Source organism: Coenobita brevimanus, chromosome 115 (genome assembly GCF_032717465.1).
Source record: "Coenobita brevimanus isolate Jiangsu-jjx chromosome 115, ASM3271746v2, whole genome shotgun sequence".
NCBI classification, from domain to species: domain Eukaryota; kingdom Metazoa; phylum Arthropoda; class Malacostraca; order Decapoda; family Coenobitidae; genus Coenobita; species Coenobita brevimanus.
Window position 1 is genome coordinate 4,352,501 of NC_137068.1, and position 26,829 is coordinate 4,379,329.

General features: G+C 42.7%; 1 protein-coding gene across 2 annotated transcripts in view; it reads left to right on the forward strand.

Moving 5' to 3' along the window:
- LOC145418541 (eukaryotic translation initiation factor 4 gamma 3-like) overlaps positions 1 to 26,829 on the forward strand; it is a 536,301-nt gene that overhangs the window by 310,072 nt on the left and 199,400 nt on the right. For both annotated transcript variants that reach the window (XM_080286907.1, XM_080286908.1), the window contains exons 2-3: positions 12,437 to 12,684; positions 20,264 to 20,423. In XM_080286907.1, coding sequence (XP_080143033.1) covers positions 12,437 to 12,684; positions 20,264 to 20,423 — 408 coding nt within the window. The remainder of the gene's footprint in view (positions 1 to 12,436; positions 12,685 to 20,263; positions 20,424 to 26,829) is intronic.

Below are 26,829 nucleotides of genomic sequence, written 5' to 3' on the forward strand. Positions count from 1 at the left end.
GACAAAAAATGGGTGTTCCAGAAGAAGTGGAATTACATTAAAATTACGTGAATTAACCAAAACTCTCGCACATGCAAAATGGTGCTGGCTACCTGTGACTCAGAGTAATAGGTAAATAATAAGCCAAGATATTCCACCAACAAAACTAAGTGCTCCAGAAAGAGTGGCATCACGTTAACATTACGTCAATTAACCAAAACTCTCGCACTTGCAAAATTGTGCTGACTACATACGATGCTCAGGAATTTAGATGAGAGCACATTCCACCAAGAAAACTAAGTGCTACAGAAAAAGTGAATTCTCGTTAAAGTTACGTGAGTTGACCAGAACTCTCGCGGATATAAAATGGTGCTGTTTACTTGTAATGCTGAGAATTATAGAGCTAACACCTTCGAAGTAAAGTAAGTGCTACAAAAAAAGTGAAAGCACGTTAATGTTACGTAATTTGACCAGAACCTCTCGCGGATATAAAATGGTGCTCGCTACCGGTGATGCTGAGAAATGTAGGTATAAGTCTACACCTTCGACGTAAAGTAAGTGCTCCAGGAGAAGTGGAATCACGCTAAAGTTACGTGCTTTTACCAGAACCCTCGCTGATGCAAAATGTCGGCCGTTGATGCCGAGAATTATGCAAAATATGATATGGGAGGACGACGCCTTCCCTTAAAAAAAGTATATTAGTGTTCCATAAAAAGTGAGTCACGATAAGATTGTGATTTGAATAAGATTGCGTTAACTATTCTCTATTTTCCTTTGTTAGGCGAAAAGTTGCCAATGTTTTATCTTGACTAAACTGAAGTAAGAGGATAACACTAGGATTCGATGCTAGTCACGAGGAAGTGCTATGGAGAGGATGTATAGCCATAGCATTGTTTTCGTCCCACCCTGCTTACAGTGAACAAACTAAAAAAATAATAATCAATGTGCGACCGACCTATACCCATTTCGTTTTAACTTGGCCTAAAATTGCCATCTCTCCATCTTGAATTCCTAGTCACGAAGAAGTGTCGTGAAGAGAATGTAGAGCTGCAACAGTATATTTTTCTGTCACTGAGCTTTGTGAAATAAGCAGGAAAAGGCAAAAAAAAATCTGGGCCACGTTAAGGTGAGAGGAGTATAGTGTGATGATACCTGGATCAAGTTAAGGTGAGAGGAGTATAGTGTGATGATACCTGGATCAAGTTAAGGTGAGAGGAGTGTAGTGTGATGAATCCTGGATCAAGTTAAGGTGAAAGGAGTATAGTGTGATGAATCCTGGACCAAGATAAGGTGAAAGGAGTATAGTGTGATGAATCCTGGACACAGTTAAGGTGAGAGGAGTGTAGCGTTGTGATGATGGTGGTGGTGAAGGTGGTGAGGCGTGTGTGGTGGAGGTGAGGAGGGGCAAGAGGAGGAGTGGCGGCATGCAGCATTATGTTCCTTCAGCGCCTCCGTCAGCTTATTTTTGGCCTCCCCTAGTAGTGCCTTTTTATGAACGCAAGACCACTCACTTGATGCGGCGTGAGTCCCTGGATCTGATTAGGTGCCCACCCTTACTACCCCACAAAGTCACACCTTCTCTGGCCTGTCAGGTGTGGAGGGGCAAGTTCAGGAATGCAAGAATTATCGCAGGTAGAGTTGTGCACCGGAGTTGTTGTCCTGTCGTCATCATCACTATCATCATCATCATCATCATCATCATCATCATCGTCATCATCGTCATTATCATCATCGCCATCACCATCATCGTCGTCGTCTTTATCATCATCATTGCCCTCATCGTCGCCCTTCCACATTATCGTCATCATCGTCTTTATCATCATATCGTCTTCCATATCATCATCGTCATCGTCGTCTTCGTCATCATTATCTTTTTGTTTCCGTGTGTGTGTGTGTAATTCATGTACGGTAATAATCAATAAACATCATCATCGTGAATTATCATCCTTTCCACTTATTTCCATTTCTGTGTGTGTGTGTGTGTGTGTGTGTGTGTGTGTGTGTGTGTGTGTGTGTGTGTACGGTAATATTCATCCCTAAGCCTCATTATCATCATCATCATCATCATCATCCTCTTCCCGAAGTTGGAGTAAGATTAAGCTTTGTTTTATACATCGTTGGTTAGAGAGAGAGAGAGAGAGAGAGAGTGCAAACGTTGATATGTAGCAATAACGACTAAATGATTTACATTTTTTTATCTACACACCTTTAACTTGGCCTAAAATTGCCATCTCTTGAATGCTGACCGGAGATGAACACAGGAACAGCACTAGTCACGAAGAAGTGCCGTGGAAAGGATGTAGAGCCATAGCATTATTTTTCTGCCACTGAGCTACGTGAAAGAAGCAGCAAAAAGACAAAAATCTGAGCCAGGTACAGTCAAAAGAACTATAGCAGATTCTGGACATGTTTATTACAGTTATTTGGAGGAGCTGTGTATTTTTTATCATTCGTTTATTATTATTATTATTATTATTATTATTATTATTATTTATTATTAGTCCTCTCGCTGGTATTATTAGTATCGCCTCAGTCTCGCAACGATTCCAGGAGTACCGTAGGACCTCAAGGAACCTGAAGGGCCCAAGTTGCGTGTCGTGGCATGCCCCAGTATAGAAACAATCCAAATCTCCGCAGTGAAGTCAGGGTCATTGGAAGAAACGGTAGCAGACACATGCTTTCTTGGACACCTTTTGTGAGATCGTTTGTTGATGGTACACAAGAAGTTTACCATAAGGTCTTCAGATCTTGTTTTATATATTACACATACTTTAATCATTATTCCGGCCTTAACTCGTAGCTGCCTTTCGTTCTCTGCGTGAAAAATTTATCCACGGCTGTCATCATTGAAAGGTCGAGAGAAACAGTACAATGGATCACTGGGGGGGGGGGGGAAGCCAAATTAAGGAGAAAACACTTTAAAAATAAGAGATTAGAAAGAAGATGTGTATGGCTTGCTTAGCGGAATTTTGGATATTATCAGGATCTGAGTTTGTCGAAGATGCTACCCTCCCCCCCCTCTCTCTCTCTCTCTCACACACACACACACACACACACACACACACACACGGTACCAGTGAGGAGGGGGGGGGGTCTGAAGGTACGGCCATTGTTGTTAACTTGGCGGAAAATCTACCATTTTAAGCGGGTTGGCCTTTAGATTCACGATTTCCCAGGTCTTCTGCGGTGTGTGTGTGTGTGTGTGTGTGTGTGTGTGTGTGTGTGTGTGATAAGATTTGGCGGAAGTTCTAGCATGTTATTATCACATTATTATTATTATTATTATTATTATTATTATTATTATTATGTACAAACATTATTAGCATATAAAACATTCTCCATTAATACTTTACCGCACAGTTCTTCCTGATTTTTTTTTTTCCATAGATTTTCGCAGGTAATGGACATTTTGACATTTTACTTATGAATTACACAAAGGGCGGTATTCTAGTACGGTTAAAAAGCTTAGTGACACTTCCTTACCGATTTATTTTTTATTCTTCTCCGTCACTGTATTCTTGTGTGTTATGCAATCTGTGTCGATACTGAAAAAACGTGAAAAGCAAACTAGCGGATGTTAATGAGTAGTTTGGAAAATGAGTCACTAAGGAAGAGATGTTAGGGAGCCTTCTTACCCTACGAGAATACGTGTCAATGATTTTCCACACACACATCGTCACTCCTTCACCCACATGTATCGTCCCTTCTTCATTTTTTTCCCCCTTTCCTCTCTCGTTTTCTTATTCCATCTCATCTGTTCCTTCATTTTATTTGTGATTTTTCAAGCTTTGTGGGACCTAAGCTTATCTCCCCCCCCCATCTCTCTCTCTCATACTGTAAAAAACGAGTAATGAATACTTTTTACAGAAAATTAAGTAAAAGTATGAATTTGAAGAGATGTGCAGTAAAAGTATTCAGTATTCATAATACTTCAGCAGTACTCCACATTTTAAAGTTACTTGAGTAAAGTGATGAAATAATAATACTGCGTTACTGACTGCCTCAGAATATATATAATCGTGCAGTAAAAGCAGTGATAAGGAATAGGGAAGTGAGCACGGTAAAACAGTCGCTGCATATGTCAAACGTATGGAAGCGAAGCTTGGACCTTGTTGTAAGGACACAGAGTGAGAGCAGGGGAAATGAGTTATTTGTGAGAGGCACATGGAGTTACATGGAGAGACAGACTGACAAATGAGGGAGTGAACGAACGTTGTGTGTGGATGATAGAAAGCGTTTGGAGAGAGACATTGAGATGGTATGGCCATTTGGAGAGGATGGAGAGCGAGAGACTAACGAGGATAGTGAGAGTGAAGTGGAGGGGGGGGAGAGGGAGACTGAGGATGAGATGGAGGGATGGAGTGGAGAGGTATATAAGAGATGGGGGTGTGAGTTGGGGGAGGGCAGCAAAATGTTAGGGGACAGGTCAACACGGAGGTGATTTGTTTGTGACCACCCCTTATGGGATTGAGGCATTTGGCTATATAGATGCTGTACTGTAAAACACAGAAACATTCATTGTATATTAAGCCATGTATCATACTGTTTACAATTTTGCATACAGAATTTCAGGTTTTTTATAACCCAGCAACAAAATGTGAAGTAGTCGGGGGGGGGGGGGAAAGAAGAAGAAGAAGAAATAATCGCACACCTTGGGTACCATGGATGTAAAAATAAGTGAGTTTTGTTAGACACACATGAATCTATTAATGTGTTGCATCTAAAATTATACCGCCCAACATTTGACAGTATATGGGATTTCGAGTCCTAATACTCAGCAAAGACAGTATTTGCACTTATAATTACAGGGCACCTTGTATGTCACAATGCTTCATCCATGTTGCAGAACGATACATGCAATAAGATGCCAGATGCCACTTTTGGCTGACTGTACGTTGATTTCCATATTACTCATGATAGAACATACCTTTTGCAGGTGGTAGGTACAGTGTTGGTTCTGCATCCTCCACTAATATTCGGTTATTTACTATCTATCTATCTATTTAAAGCCCGACGCCCTAATCCCGCAAAGGGTGGCCGCAGACAAAACACCTCCAAGTCGCTCTGTCACCCACCATTTGACTACCCTCCCCCCGACTCACCCCCCCTCTCTCATATAACTCTCAACTTCATCCATCCACCTCATCCTTGGTCTACCCCTCTCTCTCCCTCCCTCCACCTCACCTACATACACCCTCTTAGTCAGTCTTTCATTCTCCATTCTCTCCACATGTCCGAACCACCTCAGTGTATTTCTCCTAATCTTCTCAACCACATCCACATCCACCCCACAACGTTCCTTCACTTCTTCATTCGTCAACCTGTCCCTCCATGTCACTCCACATGCACCTCTCAAGTAACTCATTTCTACTGCTCTCACTCTTGACTTGTTCCCCTCTTGCAGGGTCCACGCCTCGCTTCCATACGTCAGGGTAGGGATCACAATACTATCATGCAGTGACTTCTTAACTTCCTTACTCGCCTCCCTATTCCTCATCACTGATTTCAGTGAACCAACAACCTCCCTTCCCTGCTGTACCCTTTCACACACTTCATCCCCCAAAGTTCCATCCTTACTCATCACACTACCTAAATACAGGTACTTGAATGCACTCACATTCTCCATATCCTCACCATCCAACCTTACTGTACATTCTGTGACTTCATTCCTCTCAAACACCGTAACTTTACTTTTGTTTACATTAACTTTCAGCATCCTCCTCCTACACACTGTCCCAAATTCATTCACCAAACCTTGCAACTCCCATTCGTCTTCACTCAGCAATACTGTATCATCAGCAAACAGCAACACCGGAATCTTCCAAATCTCACCCTCATTCATCAGAGCCACCCCCACATCCACTGCCTTACCTTGCACCTCCTTCACAACCCCATCCATGTATATATTAAACAGCCATGGAGACATCACACAACCCTGTTTCAGTCCCATGTTGAGATCAAAGAACTCACTCAGCTCACCATCCACTCGCACCGTAGCCCTAGCTCCTTCGTACATACTCTTCACAGCACTCAACAATTTCCCCTCCACTCCATATATTCTTCATACCTTCCATATACCTTGCCTGTGTATTCTGTCATAAGCTTTTTCCAAGTCCATGAAGGCAGCATACACTTTCTTTCCCTTCTCTAGATGCTTCTCCACTAAACATCTTAGAACAAATATCTGATCTACACACCCTTTTCCCTTCCTAAATCCCCCTTGTTCTTCTCCAACTAGTTCCTCTGTCATATGCCTAACCCTATCAATCAGTATTCTACCATATATTATAACAGTCACACTAAGAAGGCAAATAACCCTATGGTTACCACATACTTCTCTCTCCCCCTTTCCTTTGTATAAAGGAACAATTATACCTGATTTCCAGTCCTCTGGAACCCTTCCCTCTTCCCAAGCCAATCTACACAACTTCCAAATCCACTCCACAACAATCTCACCCCCATACCTCAGCATTTCACCACACACTCCATCAATTCCTGGGGCCTTTCCCAACTTGATCTTCTTCATTGCTTCCACTACTTCTGCCCTACTGATCTCTTCCTCCCTCCTCTCATCTCTTCTTCTCCCACCCATTCCCCAGGCACATATACTCGCACTGCTCTCACTCTCTACATTCAACAAATCCTCAAAAGTGCTCCTTCCATCTCCTTAATTTCTCTCTCTTCTCCACCAACAATCTATTATTCCTACCTTTCACTCCCCTACTATTTCCCCTTTCACACTGCCTTACTTTCTTTACCTCCTTCCAAAACAATTTCTTACTCTCCCTCCATTTCACACTCAGATTCCTCCCAAACTCTTCATCCACTTTCTTCTTACTCTCCTTCACCAGTCTCTTCACCTCCCTTCTCCTGCTCACATATACCTCTCTCTTCTCTCTCTCATCTTCTCCCCTACCTCTCCTTGATAACCATTCACTATATGCCTTCTTCTTTTGGTCCACAGCTCTTTTCACCTCATCATTCGACCATGCTGTCCCTTGCACATCCTTGCATCTCCTCCTCACTCCACAAACCACCTCACAGGCTGCGCGTATCTCTTACGTGAATATCTTACATACGTCTTCCACCCCTTCCATCTGCTCTAGCTCATACCTTCCCAGTCTTTCTTCCACTATGCTCTTATACTCTGCCATTCTCTCACTATCTTGCAAATTCTCCACTCTTCTCACAGGAGCTGTTTCCTTCTGTCTTCCCCTTTGTCTCCTCATCCATTTTCTTTGCAGCTTTACCTTGGCCATCACTAAGTGATGATCCGAGACTCCATTCCCCCACCCTTTCCAAACTCTTGCATCCAACACTTGTCTTCTCATTCGCTCATCCACACACACATAGTCTATCATTGCCTTTCGTTCAACAAGTTCACCATCCATCCCTCTCATTACTTTCCACATATACTGGTGGATCGTCTTATGCCGAAAGTAGGTGTTGGCTGTTGCCAACCCCTTACCAGCACAGATGTCCACCAGTGGACTACCATTCCCATGTACATCAGCTGGCACACCCCACTGACCAACCACTCCATCCACTCGTACATTCCCAACTTTGCCATTTGTGTCTCCAATCAAAAGCATTCTCTCGCTTCTCTCAAATTTGTCCATACATGCTTCTACTCTCGCCCAAAACTCATCTTTCACTCTTGCCACTCGGTCCACTGTTGGAGCATACACACATACAATCGACCACGCTTGTATACCTACTTTCATCCTCACCCATACAATCCTTGCACCCACTGTTCCATACTCTCTTTAAATTCTCCTTCCACTTCTTGCTTATCATCAGACATACTCCCTCTCTTGCCCTCTCATTCTCATTGACTCCCTCACATATACCTAAACCATATTCCCATTCTCTCACCCTTTCACCTTCCCATTTAGTTTCAGTCAATCCACATATATCCACTTTTGCATTCTCAAGCACCTGAACAATCTCTCTCTCTTTCACTTCATCATTCACTCCTCTCACATTCCAAGTTCCCACCCTCAGAATGTCCTTTGTCCGTTCCTTAGTCGTCAACGTATGGTCTGTCCTGGTCCGAGGCGCTTTATTCGCTTGTTTAGTTAGTTCTTTTTTACGGGGTGCAGCACTAACCCACCACCAACCCTTTTAGTCGCCTCGTACGACAAGGAGGGATACCGGGGGAGTATTCAAATTTTATGCCTTCAAATAAAGGCTACGGGTTCAAAATGCAGACTACAGTATATCCATCCATTCTTGGCATTGATACTGCCCTTCTTGTTACAGAGATGAACCCACTTCTTTTTGAGCTCGTCAACTTGTGAAAATCCATGTAAAGAATAATTCCCTTTATGCATATAGGAGGAACTGCAGTACATCTATAAATGACACAATAATTCTGCATGGTGCAAATCTCAGTGACCTGATCTCTGTGACAGCCTGTTCTAAACTGAGACAAAGGGCCATGTGATGTCATGTATGGGAAGTAGCACAATCATTTTCAATTCCCCATGTACTGACCTGGTTTTCTATTGATCTTGGTTGCAATAACCTACCATATGGTCCCTTATGTAAAAGTGCTGAGCTTCAGGTAACCAAAATGAGGCCAACTTGTGTTCAGTCATACAGGAAGAGCTGAGAAGCCATTCCAGAGTTCGAGGACTCAGTTTAGCTGTACAAAAAGGTACGATAGTCGTTTTTCCATGTTCTGTAAATGTGGAATTAATGGGAAAAAATGTGATCTGAAGACATGCAGCTTCAGTGAAACATGTTAAATCATCTGAACCATTAGCTACTGCATGAAGAGCAAAGCTACCATTCTCTGAGGTTAGTGACAGCAGCAAACCACAAGCAAGGCCAAGGGGCAGTTTTTGATGGTAATTGCTGAACATACTGCATTTTTAACTGCAGATGTTTCTGAAGCTTAATTAAAGGCGTTCAGTGCCAGTAGTTTGGTAAAACATGTTACATTGAACTAAGTGCAAACCCATTATTATCAACATCAGATCTGATGTTGGTCCAAGCATAGTAGTGCCTGTGTTTATATAAACAGAAGAGAATTGCCATGTGGAGAGGATGGAGGGTGAAAGACTGACGAAGAGAGTGTATGTGAGTGAGGTGGAGGGTGGAAGAGGGAGGGGGAGACCGAGGATGAGATGGAGGGATGGGGTGGAGAGGTATATGAGAGAGGGGGGTGTGAGTTGGGAGCAGGGTAGTGAAATGGCGGGGGACAGGGCGACTTGGAGGCGATTTGTTTGTGGCCACCCCAAACGGGATTGAGGCGTCTGGCAATAGATAGATAGATAGATAGTTTCCCTGAACCAAGTGACAACATATGAATATTGTGTAGGATACATGGGCAATGTGCTTAGTAGATTTTATAGGCCTATCTAATGCATTTTCACATTTGGCAACACTGGGTTGTTCCAACTGCAAACTAAGTTAGCAATGTAAGTGTGAGGGGGAGCCCTGACCCCCCAGTCAGACGCTTGGCCTCCTGTGACCATTTCCCCCCCCAACAGCTGAAGTTTTGGACCAGGTCAATTGTTTGTAACCATACAACCTCCACCCTTAGGATACAAGCCATCTTAGTGTAAGCTTCATTACTTTCATAACTTTTTATATAACTGACTACCATATGTGTGGGCTTGGTGAGAATGTCAGATAATTAGCAACATCTGGATAACTGTGGTCTGGTAATTGGTAATATCTGGTAACTATGGGGGGGGGGAAACAGGTAAGTAATAGCTTAATGTATAGTACCAGGAACTTCAAATGGAGTGAACTCCCTTGTATTTACTAATGTATCATCTGTTGTTATGCTTGATCACAAATTAACTCTCCTTTTCTATATGCATAGATTGTGTGATGACAAGTAATATCAACATTCCCTCTATTCAATGGAAAAAAAAAAAAAAAAGTTAGAAAATGAATGTTTCTGGAGATCGGATGTTAAGATTGGGGAGGTTGTACTGTGGCGTTTACTGTTTGTTGGGATTTAGCGAGTGAAGATGCACCAATTGGATGTGGCCCATGGGGTTGCACTCCTAGGGGATGTTGAGGTTTATTGTTCATGTATTGCTTGTCACTCACCTTTACTGTGAGGGCTGAGTAGTCTATCCCAGGATTCCTTCTCTCTTGTCAGGGCACTACTGGTTTAGATGATGAATGGATGGATGGATGGATTAACCTATACAACCTAGCCGTGTCTTTTTTAGTTTATTTTTATCAATGTTGGATGGTTTTGTTGATCTTAGTAGGCAATTTTGAAACTACTATCTGTCTGTTGAGAGATGCCTTCATATCATAACGTGTGGCCACAAACAAATCACCTTCATGTCGTCCTGTCCCCCTGCCATTTCATTGTCCTCCCACCAGCTCACACTCCCCTCTCACGTATACCTCTCCATATCATCCCTCCATCTCATCCTTTGCCTCCCCCTCCCACCCTCCCTCCACCTCACTCACATACACTCTTCTTGGTAGTCTCTCGATCTGCATCTACTCCACATGGCCAAACCACCTCATTGTATTTCTCCTAATGGTTTCTATCACATCCACATCGACATCACAATGCTCCTTCACTTCCCCATTTTTCAGTCTGTTTCTCCTTGTAACTCCACATCCTCCTCTCAATAACTAAATTCCCCCGCTATCACTCGTGTCCTTCCAACAAGGCCCAAGCTTCACTTCTGTATGTTAGAGTTGGTATAACAATACTGTCGTGCAGTGACTTTTTTATTTTACTTCCATGCACACTTCCTTGTTTCTTATCATTGCTTTTAAAGAACTAGCAACCTTTCTTCCTTGTTGTACCCTTTCAAGCACTCTGTCCTCCAAACTTCCACCCTTACTCATCATACTACCCAAGTACAGTACTTAATACACTCACGTTTTCCATTTCATCAGCATCCAACCTCACTGAACATTCAGTGACTTCTCTCGAAGACCATCACTTTACTTTTCCCTACATTCACCTTCAGGTTCTGTTTCTTACACATTCTCCCAGATTCGCTCATCAACTCTTGCAGTTCCCCTTCGTCTTCACTTAACAATACAGTATCATCTGCAAACAACAGTATTGGAAGTTTCCAGACACTGCCCTCTCTCATTAGGGCTGCACCAACATCCACTGCCCCACCTTGTACCTATTTTATAACCTCATCCGTATACAGATTGAACAACCATGGAGGCATGACGCATTCCCATTTCAGTCTAACTTTCAGACAGAAAAAGTCATCCAGTCACTATCGACACACACTGCAGCCTTAGCACCATTATACATACTCTTCACAGCATTCAACAACTTCCCATCTACTCCATATATTCTTAACACTTTCCACAATCCTTGTCTGTCCACCCTGTCATATGCTTTCTCCAAATCCATGAAAGTGGCATACAACTTCTTTCCCTTCTCTAGAAACTTTTCCACTAAAGATCTAAGAATGAATATCTGATCTACACAACCTCTTCCCTTCCTAAAGCCTCCCTGTTCTTCTCCAACTAATTCCTCTGTTATTTCTTTAACTCTGTCAATAAGTATCCTACCATACATGTTTCCTATTACACTAAGAAGACAAATGCCCCTATGATTACCAAACACTTCTTTTTCCCCTTTTCCTTTGTACAAGGGAATAATTATACCTGACTTCCAATCCTCCAGGACTCTACCTTCCTCCCAGGCCAATCTACACATCTTCCACATCCATTCTACTACTATCTCTTCCCCATGCTTCAGCATTTCACCACACACTCCATCAATTCCTGGGGCTTTTCCCAATTTGACTTTCTTCATTGCTTCCACAACTGCTATCCTACTGATTCCTTCCTGTCTTCTCCCCTCCCTCCTTCTCCCCTCCCTTCTTCTCCCAGTCATTCCCCAGCCACTTATACTCGCATTACTTCCATTCTCTGTGTTCAACAATTCGTTTAAGTGTTATTTCCATCTGCTCACTTTTCCTCCCTTCTCTACTAGCAATCTACCATTTTTATCTTTCACTCCCCTACTAACTTCACTGCCACCCCATCTAACTTTCTTCACCTCTTTCCAGAACATTTTCTTACATTCCCTCCACTTTACACTCAAATTCCTTCCAAATTCCTCATCCACTCCTTTCTAACTCTCTCCTACTTGTCTTTTCACCTCTCTCGTACTCTTTGTTCACCCCTTCAGTACAAGAGGTCTTATCCAAGTTGAATAAAAGTGTCTGGTAGCAGCAAGAGTAAACTAAAATAGAACATCACCAAGGATCCAGGAGTTAATGTTGATGTTTGTGTTGCATATAGTGATTATGTGAGACAGATTAGTACTGTTTCCATGTACTACCATACTGTATTTGTATTGGGAATTCTCTTGTTTTTCTACCTCAATCAGGTTTTTCTGCTTGCTTTCTGGACCCACCTTACTCTATCTTTGTGTGGGGAAAAAGGTGATTATGATGATGATGGTGATGTTGATAATTAACATTAATGTTTATTTCAGGTGGTGATGTGGGTGGGTTCAGTGGTGGTCCGGGTGGGGGAGGCGGGGCGTCACTAAGGCTGGGCCAGTACTCTGCACCCCACCCTCCCCCCGCCGTAGCCCCGCAGCCACCCCAGGGCCCGCCACAGCTTCGGCAACAGCAGGCCCCACCCCACAACGCCACGCCCGCACCGGTGCCCCACTCCCAGCATCACACACACACTCATGCCACCCTCACACAGCACTCACAGCATCATCAAGTCTTACAGGTCAGCATTACTCCTTCACAGTTTGTGATATAGGCTTATACCCTTGGCAGCCAAACCCCTTCAGTCCAGTGATGTACTTCTTGTTTTATTCTTACTACTGTCAGATGATTATACTCAGGTTAGGAGAGACTTTTTGAACTGGAGAGGTTACATGTAGCCCATTGTAGCCCTGTCAGTATGAGAAGTCATTCCTAAATTTAAGTAAAAGTCATCTAGTACAGGACAATGAAGAACAAGAGCAATCCGAGATTGCAAACCTCCACCAAGGTAATGTTAGTTGCAAGTCTGTAGCATTATTTGTTATTTCACAGTAACGAACTTGCCGGAAGCCCTATATATTTGAACATTTAGGATCACCAGATTCGGAATGTTTCTGGGATCCAAATCAAACTTGGGCGTGTGGTAGATCTTATGGAGATGTTATCTTGTAATTTTTGTGCAAGCATTGTAGGCATTATTTATTGAGTTAGAAGCAAAAATGTTGAAATTGCCACCATCCCACAATGGTAAAGAATCCTTTAAAAAATTCTTGGATCTGGATGATGATCCAGATCACTACCAAAATCTAGTGGATTGTTCCTTAGGCCACATCCTACCTCTCCCAGAAATTTCAGCAGAATATGTTCATAACTTTTTGAGTAATCCTGCCACCAGACAAACAGACAAACAAACCTACGCTGGCAAAAACATAACCTCCTTGGTAGAGGTAATAAAATGAAAAGTATGCCATAGGAGTGAAGGGGTTAAGAGGTAGCCAGGTTTGTCTTCCTTACCAGTTAATTTTCTATATTCTAGGCAGCTTAGGTGGCTCATCAGCTCCCCTTCCTTACCAGTTAATTACATATATATATATACTGTATATATATATATTCAGGGCAACTTAGAGGCTCATCAGCTCACCTTCCATACCAGTTAATTATCTATATTCTAGGCAACTTAGACAACTCATAAGCTCCCCTTCCTTACCAATTAACTTTCTATATTCTGGGCAGCTTAGGAGGCTGTGGTAACCTGGATCATGTAATGGCGTTGTATCCTAGAATACTGACTTAATTATCTGCCACAGACTCAGAGGCCTAAGTTATGGAGAAGAGCACCATGGTTAATCGCCTCATGTCGTCTGATCTCACCTTTACCTTTGGGAAGCTCTCAAACAGCTCTTCCTTACCATTTTACTTTTGTGTAGCTACAGCTAATTGCTGGATATGGCCCGTGAGGACTGAAATGCTAGGGATAGCTGAGTGTATTGTTCACACAAAATCTCTCAGGGCAAATTTTTTTTTTTTTTTTTTTTTTTTTTTTTTTTTTTTTTATACAAAACAGAGGAAGGAAAAACAAATGAATAAAAAAAATAATCCATACACCAGATTACTGGTGTCCTCTGTTCATAAAATATCTGTAACAGTTAGACTTGAACAGCTGTGGGTTGAAGTTTGGATGGAAACAACACTGGGGAAGTGAGTTCCAGAGAGATGCAGTTCGCGGGATGAAAGAATTCTGATAGGCAGAAGTTCTGCAATATGGCTGAGTGACATTCCAGTCATGAGCGCTACCAGATGCCTGTGTAGCACGAGGGATGGCATGAAGAGGTGGCACCATGGATGCAACTTCGTCTGAGCATTTGCAATAAAAATATCTGTAAAATAATGCAAGGGAGGCAACATTCCTTCTTACTTGTAGGGGAGGTAGTTTATTTGTAATGGCAGGGTTGTTAATAATTCTAACAGCTTTGTTCTGAATTTTTAGTTGTTTTAATGCAACCTCTCCACATCCATGCCACAAGGGTGAGCAATATTCAAGCTGAGAGCGCACATGACTCTTATAAATTATAACTAACTGCTCGTCAGTGAAGAAGTGACGGACTCTGTATAATAATCCAAGATTCTTTGAGGCGGTTTTAGCAAGTGATCTGACATGAGAGGTCCAGCTGAGGACATTGTTAAGTGAGACGCCAAGAATTTCAATACTTTTGGAGACAGGAATGTTAGTAGCACTGAAGGTAATAAATGAATCTAGCAATATCTGTCTATTGGTAAATTGTATATATTTAGTTTTACTAGCATTAAATGAGACAAGGTTGTTTTTTCCCCATTCACTGATCATAGATAGGTCATGATTTATGGAGATGGCTGTACTGAGTTGAGAGGTAGAGATATTAGACTTTGTAAATGGGTGTCTGAGTGTGAATGAACCGTGTAGTTTTGAGTCATCTGCATATGAATGGATGGGATTGTGGGTGACAGATAAGAGATCATTAATATGAACCAGAAATAGGGTTGGCGCCAGAACTGATCCCTGCGGCATGTCGGCATTAATTGAGTGGAATTTGGAATATACATCATCAACATTTACTCATATTTTCCTGTCACTAAGATATGAGGAAATCAATGGAACAAAAGACGTTAGTCCATAGCAAGGGAGTTTGAACAGCAGGGAGCGGTGCAATACTCTGTCAAAAGCTTTAGAAATATCAAGGGCTACTGCATGAGTTTCTCCATGTAGGTCTATTGATTGATGGATGGTATGAGTTAGGAGATTGAGTATGTCAATGGTGAATCTTTCGTGGCGAAAACCACATTGTCTATCACTAATTAAGTTACCGTTCATTTAAATGTCTGGACCAAAAAAGACCTGGGATGAGGTCGGAGTGTGATCCCAGGGAGGCTGGCAGAGATCGAGCAGTGTGGAGAGCTGCCATTAGGTAACCAAGGCCAACACATGCAAGCAGGTTGGAGCCTTTATAAACAATATGATATGATATGACACAAGAGTAGCCTAGTACCAGGCCTCTGTGCTCCTGATGGGGCAGTAAAAAATTTGATAATGAATGGATTTTATGATCATTGGCTATTCAGGAAGATTACCATTGGTTAGGTATAAAAATGTTCAGTCTGTTTATAATGTGTAACTCTGCTTTTGAAGGAAGAAAAGAAGGAGTAGCAGTTTTGAAGACTGAGCAAGTAAGGGAGGCCTGTTGACAGCAGAAGGGTCAGCAAGGCAGAAAAGCCAATAGTGAACAAGAGCTGTGCTGATTGATGAAGAGTTTGGTTGATGTTTGTGAGTGTCCTGCTTTGAAAATAACTGATAAGAGTCAAAATAACTGATAATAACTCTCATTGTGATGTGGTGAATGGAGAGAGACTTGAATTGGTGAGAGAGTTTATATCTGTACCAGTAGGTGCAGTAATAGAAAAGAGAGGTTATTGATCAACCTCGGTCTGCCTGGCTGAGCAGACCATCAACTGCAGGCAAACATTCGCCTCTGCAGGGTTGTTCTGTTCACTGAACAGATGTTCCCCTGCATCTGACAGCACTCCACAACTGTGAGGAGTGGGGAAAAGTGTAGAGATTTGGTACTTGGGTGGATGCCACTTTTTTGTCCCTCCTTCTAGATAGCAGGGGCACCATAGTAGGCTCCATATTGCCCTGTGTTCTGGTTACGTGGTTAATGCCCAACAATGTAAACAGTTTATTGGTTTGCAGGAAAACATTAGGCTTGTCACTTAGTGTAGAGCCACTTGAAATGGAAAGAAGAGTAATAAAAAGTGGCAGGAAGGAAGTGGAGAAGTTGGAAAAGACATAGACACAGAAACAAATTGATAGAGTTGAAGGAAGAAGCAGGTGACACTACATTGTGAGTGGATGATGGTTGTCTTCACCTACCACCTGGAAAAGAGAGGTAAATGTGCAAAAGGAATGGAAAGTTGAATAGCACAGGGAAGGAAAGTGTCTGGTACTGATAAGGCCTTGATGCTAAAGAGAGCTCAGAGTGTGGCAGCTGCAAGAACATGAAGGTGCAACAGTGCCCACATTATCATATGTTGTGAGCCTGGTGTGACTTGAGAATGAAATGTCAGGAATAAGAGGCGTGGAAATAGGGTTATTGAGGAATGTGTGGAATGCATCAATTGGACCAGATATGAAGGAATGTGATTCATGAGGAATGTGAAGGAAGAAAGTCTGTTTACAATAGGGTTGAAAAGTTTGTGTTTAGAGTGTATGATCAAATGGAGAGAATAAAATGTATGGTAAATAGGTTGGTGAAAATGGTGTGTGTGTGTGTGAATGTGATGTTGGTAGGAGGCATGGTAGGCAGGTAAAGAAGATGGATGGATATCATAAATAGTTTTGTTGTTGTTGTTGTTGTTGTTGTTGTTGTTGTTATTACTCAACCCTGGTTCATTTAATTGAGCAGACCCATTGACTGCAGGTTTGCAGCTGTCCCTATGAGTTTGTCCCATAGGTTTCCTAAACAGTTGATGGCGAGCCTGTGTGTTAATGTGACATGTGCTGTGGAGTGCCTCATTATTTATCTTGTGTTTTGTGGTCCTATTCCAGTACAGGCAGGGCATGTGTCATTGTTGAATTCAAAACCCAAATCAAAGCTGGTAACTGAGGGCTGGGTGGTTTCCAGGAAATGAGAGGTATAGAGATTAGTCAGGCTAGGGAGTTTACAGAGGACTGAATTGGTTGGATGAATTATGTAAGGAGGCACACGTGCCAAGGAATTGGTACTCTCTTTTTAACTCGAAAGTTAGCTGATTTAATATGGTAGGTAAAGTACTGTGAAGCAAATCTATATACTGTACAGTATATATTAAAAGGGGGGGGAGGGAGCAAAATATATGTGTAGGTAGGTCATGCACGTGAAATGGGGCCAGGATTATGGGGATGTTCATGGTGGGTGAATGTTTGTGTGGCTTTCCCCCCTCCCCCCAGTACCCTACCTGTAGTTGGGATAAGAGGTTGCAGTGGTAATGATGATGGCTTGTTCTTGCCATAGAATGTTACATGCAGTACAGTAGTTGGGTTAGACTCATCCCCATTTGTACTGATGGGTAGTAATAGTAGTTGTAGCCTTAGATTCAGCTTAAGTTTGGTCATGTAGACTGCAGGTTTAAGTTGCTCTACTCTGGCAGTGCACCATCCACCTTCTGGGGGACAGAGAAGGAGTTGAGGGATATTTGTATAATATACCAGCGCATCTACCAAGCTATAACAGTGCTACCACATGAAGTTGTCATCCTCCAGCACCTGTACTGATGGGACAAGGGGGGGAAACAAACATGTCCACCAGTCTATCTGACCCAAGTATCAGACTTGGCCTCTCTAAGTGTTGAGTTTGATATGGATATGCTAGCTACTGCACTGTTGATAGAAGTGTGTGTGTACAGGAATATGATTACATGATAGTGAGAAGTTTCACAAAAATGCAGAATGCTAAGATGAATTGTGTACATGTTTTGTATGTAGGGATATTATTGAATTGGTTATTAGTTCCTTTAACATGTGGAAGTGAAGCTTGGACCATGTTGAAGGGACAGAAGTCAAGAGTGAAAGCAGTGAAAATGAGTTATTTGAGAGGAGCCTGTGGAGTCAATTAGAGACAGACTGACAAATGAAGTGAAGGAGCATTGTGGTGTGGATGTGGATGTGATAGGAAGTGTTAAAAGAAACACATTGAGGTGGTTTGGCCATGTGGAGAGGATGGAGAGTGTGAGACTGATGAGGAGAGTGTATGTGAGTGAGGTGAGGGGGGGAGAGGGAGGGGGAGGCCAAGGATGAGATGGAGGGATGGAGTGGAGAGATATATGAAAGCATGGGGTGTGAGCTGGGACTAGGGTAGAGAAATAGCGGGGGACAGGATGACATGGAGGCTATTTGTTTGTGGCCACCCCTTATGGCATTAAGGTGTCTGGCAGTAGATACTGTAGATAGATAGTTATCAGTTTGAGTCATCTCTATGCATTACCATACAATGTACAGGGAGTCCTCGTAACAAGTGTGGGATGTGTGCTAAAGTGTAACAAGCTTTGTCATACAGTTGACACTAAATTGAGGAAAACTTGGAAATCACTTTATATGTAGCATTAAAAGTTTATTGGCCCATTTTTACCATAATTTACTCTCACCTTAATGGGAAAAAAGGACAAAGAAAGAGTAAGACATGATGAGGACACTCTTTACAGGAAGTATGTTCATCCATCCATCCATCATCCAATCTTACGTTGCCCCATGAGGAGCGTAGGAGCCCGGGGCTAGGCAGTTGGTCCTGACATTTAAGATAAGCGTGATTACACTGGATATTTAGTGGTGTGTACAGTTGTTGGCTGTTTTGATTAATGAATTGGGGTGTTTCCACAGTTTGCATACTGTACTTTGTCATGGTTGCATGAAGTTTGAGGAGACTTAGTTTTCACATAGGAATGAGTCTCCATGGTTAACCCCCCCTTTTTTTTCTTTAATAGAAATTGCAGTTTATTTCAGATGGTTGAGTAGCAAAAAAAATACATTACTGCGGCTGTCCATCTTTTCCATAGCACTTTTGTTGTGAGCACCATATTTCAGTGTTACTTCCTTGTTTCAGCTCAAAATTCATGATAGACAGATGTCATTTTTAGGTCAAGTGTGAGTGAAGAGAGTATAATCAAACTGACCATCTAATCTTGCTGCACTTTTCCACCAACTGAGCTGAAAGGGGTTAGGGTTGTTTGTCAAGTTAGAGCAAAGTTCTTCAGATTTCTTCATTAAGTTTGTACAGACAGTCCTTGTTATAAGCAAAGGATGTGTTCTAGATCAGGAGTTTTTCCAGACACCAAGTACTGTTAATTGTAGGACACTGGCAGATCAGCTTTATAGGTACCAATGGAACTTTGATAGTGGTAGATATTGTAGTAGTAGTAGTTGTTCCCCAGGGAGTCTGGCCGAACAGCCCTGAGTCCCTAAGGAAGGCCATGGCTGTGATAGGGCTTTCCCACAGAGCCCTCAAGGAGTGTATGTTGTGTTATTGGCACAGGTGATTGTGTGCAATGCAGTCTTCCATAATGTGCTTAATAGTATGGGGTGCTGCATTGCTTCCTGGACAGGCATTAGCGACGGAGCCATCCAGTCTCTTCTGATAACTCAAGAGGGTTGGATGATGCCTACATCTCAGCCTGGCAAGGTGGACCCTGTCCTCATGAGGGAGATAGGATTCAGAAGGGTGGATATCAGGAGGCCGTGCATGCAGCTGTGTGTTGTCTTTAGTGACTTAATGGAACAGTGAGTGATTTGAGTATGGATATGCTTCTGGAAGCTGGGCTGAGGCAGGCGAAGGGGGAGAAATGACAGTATTGTGTATAATGATATGTGCTGGGTGTTGTTTTGATGTTCCTTGGTGTGTGTGTGGATGTAGGTACAGTATTGTTAAATATTTTACTGTGGATGTATGTACAAAAAAGCAGTCAAAAAAGAAGACTTACAACAAGGACTTGCTGTATGATGTTCCAGGGTGCTGCAGCCGGCATTAATGGATCTGGTGGGGTGAGGAAAGCAGAAAGGGATATAAGATTTTGTTAGGTTAGAGCTGATACGCTTTAGTTTTCATCATTAATGTTTATATTTTGTGTTAGTAGTGGAGTAGGTAGGAACAGGACTAGTGAGGTGAGGACAGATGAAAAGGGTTGGAGAGTTTTATTAAATTAGAGCAAACCTGCTTTAGTTTTGTTTGTTGAGAGAGGAACAGCTGAAACAGGTTAGGGATCTTTTTCAGATTAAACACATTTCAGTCTTATTCATTAATGTTTGTATTTTGTTTCAGAGTGGTGGAGTAGGTGGGCACGGGACTGGTGGGGTGGGGACAGGTGTGGGTCAGGTGGGAGTGCCCCCCGGCCCCAGCCCCGCACCCCCGGGGCCACCCCACGACATAAACACACAGACCCTCCCACCGGGATCAACACAGCAAATACAGCAGGGTTCCGGTACGTCATTACTATTACTTGTCTGGGGATGGTGAAGCTCTTGTATATCATCATCATCAAAAATATAATAATCAGCAGCATTGTCATCATGATAGTCCTCATGTACTTCATTTCAGTACACCTATCACAGACCCTTCCACCAGGCTGAAGAGAGTGAGTACAGAAGGGTTTCAGAGTGTCACTGGACTGAGAGGATCTTTTTGTAGAAGATGATGGAAGGACAAGAGAAAATGATTATACAGTATACTGAGGAAGAGTAGTTATCAAAGTGATGTAAAAAATATATATATATATTGTATATATATATATATTTCTCAAATAGAGGTATAGATACTTGGAACAGTTTGGAAGAGAAGATGATGTAGGCAAAGGACATACATGTGTTCAAAAGTAGACTGGATAAAAGCAGATTTAGAGACAGGACATCACAGGCTTGGCTCAAATCCTGTATACTACAACCAGGTAAAACTGGGTAAACGAGGCAAAACATGAGCACCCTTGATCATTTGGAAACTGTATACAGATGTGGACATGAATATTGCTTCACTTTTTAGCCACATTATAATCAAACTCATACGTAATATAGTATTCTGAAAAGTTTGTTTACCTTTGAAGATCACGTCAATGGCTTTTGAAAGTCATTGCTTGCTCACTCATTATTGATCATAATGAGATGAATTGATATTTATACCAGCAAATGTAATACCACAAGCAGAAGTTTGCAAACAGTTTTCTGCCAGCATTTTGCTGTACCTACCCTGGGGGTAGGGGAGTTTCAAGAATACTCCCCCATTATCCCTGCTTGTCGTACGAGGCGACTAAAAGAGTTGGTGGTGGGTTAATGCCCAACTCCGTAAAAAGAACTAACTAAACAAGCAAATAAAGCGCCTCGGACCCGGACGGACCATACGTTGACGACTAAGGAACGGACAAAGGACATTCTGAGGGTGGGAACTTGGAATGTGAGAGGAGTGAATGATGAAGTGAAAGAGAGAGAGATTGTTCAGGTGCTTGAGGATGCAAAAGTGGATATATGTGGATTGACTGAAACTAAATGGCAAGGTGAAAGGGTGAAAGAATGGGAATATGGTTTAGGTATATGTGCAGGAGTCAATGAGAATGAGAGGGCAAGAGAGGGAGTATGTCTGATGATAAGCAAGAAGTGGAAGGAGAATATAAGAGAGTATGGAACAGTGGGTGCAAGGATCGTATGAGTGAGGATGAAAGTAGGTATACAAGCGGGGGCGATTGTATGTGTGTATGCTCCGACAGAGGACCAAGTGGCAAGAGTGAAAGATGAGTTTTGGGCGAGAGTAGAAGCATGTGTGGACAAATTTGAGAGGAGCGAGAGAGTGCTTTTGATTGGAGACACGAATGGCAAGGTTGGGAATGTACGAGTGGATGGAGTGGTTGGTCAGTGGGGTGTGCCAGCTGAAGTAGATGGGAATGGTAGTGCATTGATGGACATCTGTGCTGGTAAGGGGTTGGCAATAGCCAACACCTACTTTCGGCATAAGGTGATCCACCGGTATACATGGAGAGTAATGAGAAGGATGGATGGTGAACTTGTTGAACGAAAGGCAATGATAGACTATGTGTGTGTGGATGAGCAAATGAGAAGACAAGTTTTGGATGCAAGAGTTTGGAGAGGGTGGGGGAATGGAGTCTCGGACCATCACTTAGTGATGGCCAAGGTAAAGCTGCAAAGAAAATGGTTGAGGAGACGAAGGGGAAGACAGGAGGAAACAGCTCCTGTGAGGAGAGTGGAGAATTTGCAAGATAGTGAGAGAATGGCAGAGTATAAGAGCATAGTGAAAGATTGAGAAGGTATGAGCTAGAGCAGATGGAAGGGGTGGAAGACGTATGTAAGATATTCACGGAAGAGATTGGCTCAGCCTGTGAGGTGGTTTGTGGAGTGAGGAGGAGATGCAAGGGTGTGCAAAGGACAGCATGGTAGAATGATGAGGTGAAACGAGCTGTAGAACGAAAGAAGAAGGCATATAGTGAATGGATAGCGAGTAGAGGTAGGGGAGAAAATGAGAGAGAGAAGAGAGAAGTATATGTGAGCAGGAGAAGGGAGGTGAAGAGACTGGTGAAGGAGAGTAAGAAGAAAGTGGATGAAGAGTTTGGGAGTAACCTGAGTGTGAAATGGAGGGAGAGTAAGAAATTGTTTTGGAAGGAGGTAAAGAAAGTAAGTCAGTGTGAAAGGGGAAATAGTAGGGGAGTGAAAGATAGGAATAATAGATTGTTGGTGGAGAAGAGAGAGAAATTGAGGAGATGGAAGGAGCACTTTGAGGATTTGTTGAATGTAGAGAGTGAGAGCAGTGCGAGTATAAGTGGCTGGGGAATGGGTGGGAGAAGAAGAGATGAGAGGAGGGAGGAAGAGATCAGTAGGGCAGAAGTAGTGGAAGCAATGAAGAAGATCAAGTTGGGAAAGGCCCCAGGAATTGATGGAGTGTGTGGTGAAATGCTTAGGTATGGGGGTGGAATTGTTGTGGAGTGGATATGGAAGTAGGCTTGGGAAGAGGGAAGCGTTCCAGAGGACTGGAAGTCAGGTATAATTGTTCCTTTATACAGTACATAGGAAAGGGGGAGAGAGAAGTGTGTGGTAACCATAGGGGTATTTGCCTTCTTAGTGTGACTGGTAAAATATATGGTAGAATACTCATTGATAGGGTTAGGCATATGACAGAGGAACTAGTTGGAGAAGAACAAGGGGGGTTTACGAAGGGAAAAGGGTGTGTAGATCAGATATTTGTTCTAAGATGTTTAGTGGAGAAGTATCTAGAGAAGGGAAAGAAAGTGTATGCTGCCTTCATGAACTTGGAGAAAGCTTATGACAGAATAGATAGGCAAGGTATGTGGAAGGTATGAAGAATATATGGAGTGGAGGGGAAATTGTTGAGTGCTGTGAAGAGTATGTACGAAGGAGCTAGGGCTACGGTGCGAGTGGATGGTGAGGTGAGTGAGTTCTTTGATCTCAATGTGGGACTGAAACAGGGTTGTGTGATGTCTCCATGGCTGTTTAATATATACATGGATGGGGTTGTAAAGGAGGTGCAAGGTAGGGCAGTGGATGTGGGGGTGGCTCTAATGAGTGAGGGTGAGATTTGGAAGATTCCGGTGTTGCTGTTTGCTGATGATACAGTATTGTTGAGTGAAAATGAATGGGAGTTGCAAGGTTTGGTGAATGAATCTGGGACAGTGTGTAGGAGGAGGAAGCTGAAAGTTAATATAAACAAAATTAAAGTTATGGTGTTTGAGAGGAATGAAGTCACAGAATGTACAGTAAGGTTGGATGGTGAGGATATGGAGAATGTGAGTGCATTCAAGTACTTGGGTAGTGTGATGAGTAAGGATGGAACTTTGGGGAATGAAGTGCGTGAAAGGGTACAGCAGGGAAGGAAGGTTGTTGGTTCACTGAAAGCAGTGATGAGGAATTGGGAGGTGAGTATGGAAGTTAAGAAGTCACTGCATGATGGTATTGTGATCCCTACCCTGACGTATGGAAGCGAGGCGTGGACCCTGCAAGAGGGGAACAAGTCAAGAGTGAGAGCAGTAGAAATGAGTTACTTGAGAGGAGCATGTGGAGTGACATGGAGGGACAGGTTGACGAATGAAGAAGTGAAGGAACGTTGTGGGGTGGATATGGATGTGGTTGAGAAGATTAGGAGAAATACACTGAGGTGGTTCGGACATGTGGAAAAAATGGAGAATGAAAGACTGACTAAGAGGGTGTATGTAGGTGAGGTGGAGGGAGGGAGAGGGAGGGGTAGACCGAGGATGAGGTGGAGGGATGGAGTTGAGAGGTATATGAGGGTGGGGGGGTGAGTTGGGGGGAAGGTAGTCAAATGGTGGGTGACAGAGCGACTTGGAGGCGTTTTGTCTGCGGCCACCCTTTGTGGGATTAGGGCGTCGGTCTATAGATAGATTCTATATTTTTCTTTTCTTCTAAAGTTTTTTTGGAATGAAGGGATTGATATTAACTCCTTTCTCACATCATCAGTTTGGTACTGAGGAAAAGGACCTACATACCAAAGAGGAAATATGGAGGTTGAAAAATCAAGCAGTAAGGGATGCTTTATATATTGAGATGAGTTGACAGAAGTGTTAATGAACAGTACAGATCTCTCAAGAGCAGTCATCTGAGAGTTACCTGATTCAGTGTGTAGATGGACAAGAGGCCCATCAAGACATAAGTTAACATGTTGACGGATTTAGTGTATAGAAGCTGCAGTTGTGGGAATCAAAACGGGGTGGTAACAGAAGAATACTTGGCTGCTATTTGTAAGGCCAGGAAGGAGGTATATAAGGCAGAGTCTGAGTCTCGGAGACTTTAACTGGATAGCCTAAAGAGTGCCAAAAAGAGAATGTGGTATTTAAGGTGGCAGATTTGATTATGAGAAAGCAGTGATATAGGTGAGCAGTGTGTGAAGAATGATGAAGGAAGGGTAGTGGTGAGCAGTAAGGGTATTAAGGATGCTTGGAGAGAATATTATAACCAGTTGCTCAATGAGATGTTTGGCTACTTGATCATAAATGTGTATAAGGGGAGGAGTGTTGCCCTGGAGAGAGGAAATATGGATGTGCAGTATAAAACTTTCAGACCAGAAAATGAAGGTAATGGAGAGAACCCTGGAAAGTATGATAAGGGAAAGAGTGAATATTGATAATGCAGTTTGGGTTTATATCAGGGAAAGGGATGATTGATGCAGTACATTCTTCAACAGCTGCAGGAAAAATGCAGTGTTTAGGAAAGAAGAGAGAACTTCATTTTTATTTTTGTTTATTTGGATCAGATCTTCGATAGAGTTCCTAGGGAGGTAATTATGTGGATAATAAGAAAGTTTGGGATTGAGGAGTGGCTATTTAAAGTGGTTATGGCTATGTACAACGGTTCTTGCTCCCAGGTGAGAGTGAACAGAGGTTTGAGTGGTGAGTTTTCTGTGAATGTCAGTGTCCATTAGAGGTCAGTTTTGAACCCTATGTATTTATCATGGTGCTTGAAGCTCTCTCACATGACTTCAAAACTGAACTTCCATAGGAGGTGTTGTATGTTTATGACTTGTTGATTACAGAGAATGAGAGGATGGTGATGGAAAGATTATTGAAAGTGGTGAGATGGAATGGGGTACAGGGGTTTGAATGTAAATGTGGATAAAACAAAGGTAATGATATCTAGGGTTGGTGGCGGTACTGTCACAGTAGAGGGAGTGTGGTCATTTGCAGTGTGCCACAAGGTTGTGGGAAGTAACTCATCATGTGCAGTGTTTGGAATAAGTAGATAAAAAAGAGATTTAGTGGTATTAGACTTTGACCATGAGATAGTGCTGATTTCTTGTGTGTGGTGTTTAGGGGAGAACATACTGAGACAGAGAAGCAGTAAAGGATTAAGCTTGCTAGAGAGACGCTTGAATGTGTGGAGAACCTTTGTTATGTAGGGGCTATATTATGTGATGGAGATGGGGTTGGAGTTAGCCATGTGGCTAAGGTAAAGAATGATTGGAGGAAGTTCAGGGAGATTTTGCTTTCCTGACATTGAGAGGGCTTTCCCTCTGTTCTAAGGGGTCCTTGTATACTGTATCTGTTAGGAGTGTAATATTGTTTGGTAGTGAGACCTGCACAGTAAAGGAAGAGGATATTCTTAGGTTCAGACATACAGAGATGATGATGATTAGATGGATGTGTAGTGCATCCTTGAATGTCAAACTTTTGGGGATTAGGAATGTGAGTGAAAAGTTGCTTGGAAGGATGGGACTTGAATGTTGTGATGAGAAAGGGTTGCGATGAGAAAATGTAGATTGAAAAGGTTTGGCCATCAGGAGAGGATGGAGGATGACAGCTAGATGCTGAAGGTAAGAGGAGTGAACGTTGAGTGTAAGGTTAAGAGAGACAGACCGAAAAAGACCAAGGATAAGGTCAGAGCGTGTGACCTCAGGGATAAGGGACTGAATAGAGAGACTGCAAGAGATCAAGTAGCATAGAGAGCTTCCATTAGTTGGCCAAGACAGATGTATGGAGGCGTGTTGGAGTCTCTATAAACGAACGAACCAACCACAGCTGAAATCCATAGACTATTGCGGTGGTCCCAGGCTCATCTGAATGAGATGCCGGTCGACTCCAGGCTGAAGTTGCCCTTCTCTTACAGTCCACCATCCTCCCGGAGGACAGGGAGGGAGGTGAGGGATGTTTGTATAACCAGGCCAATTATATCAGTGCCATCATGTAAAGGTGACAGCACCAGCCTGAAGACTAAACAAGCTTGATGAACTGATTGAAATTCAAAGATGACTGATAATGTAGTAGTAGTATTAAAGTAACCTTGGTTTGCTTGGCTGAGCAGACCTATCAGCTGCAGGCAAGCATTTGCCCCCGGCAAGCCTGTCTTATGCAATGGACAGCACCT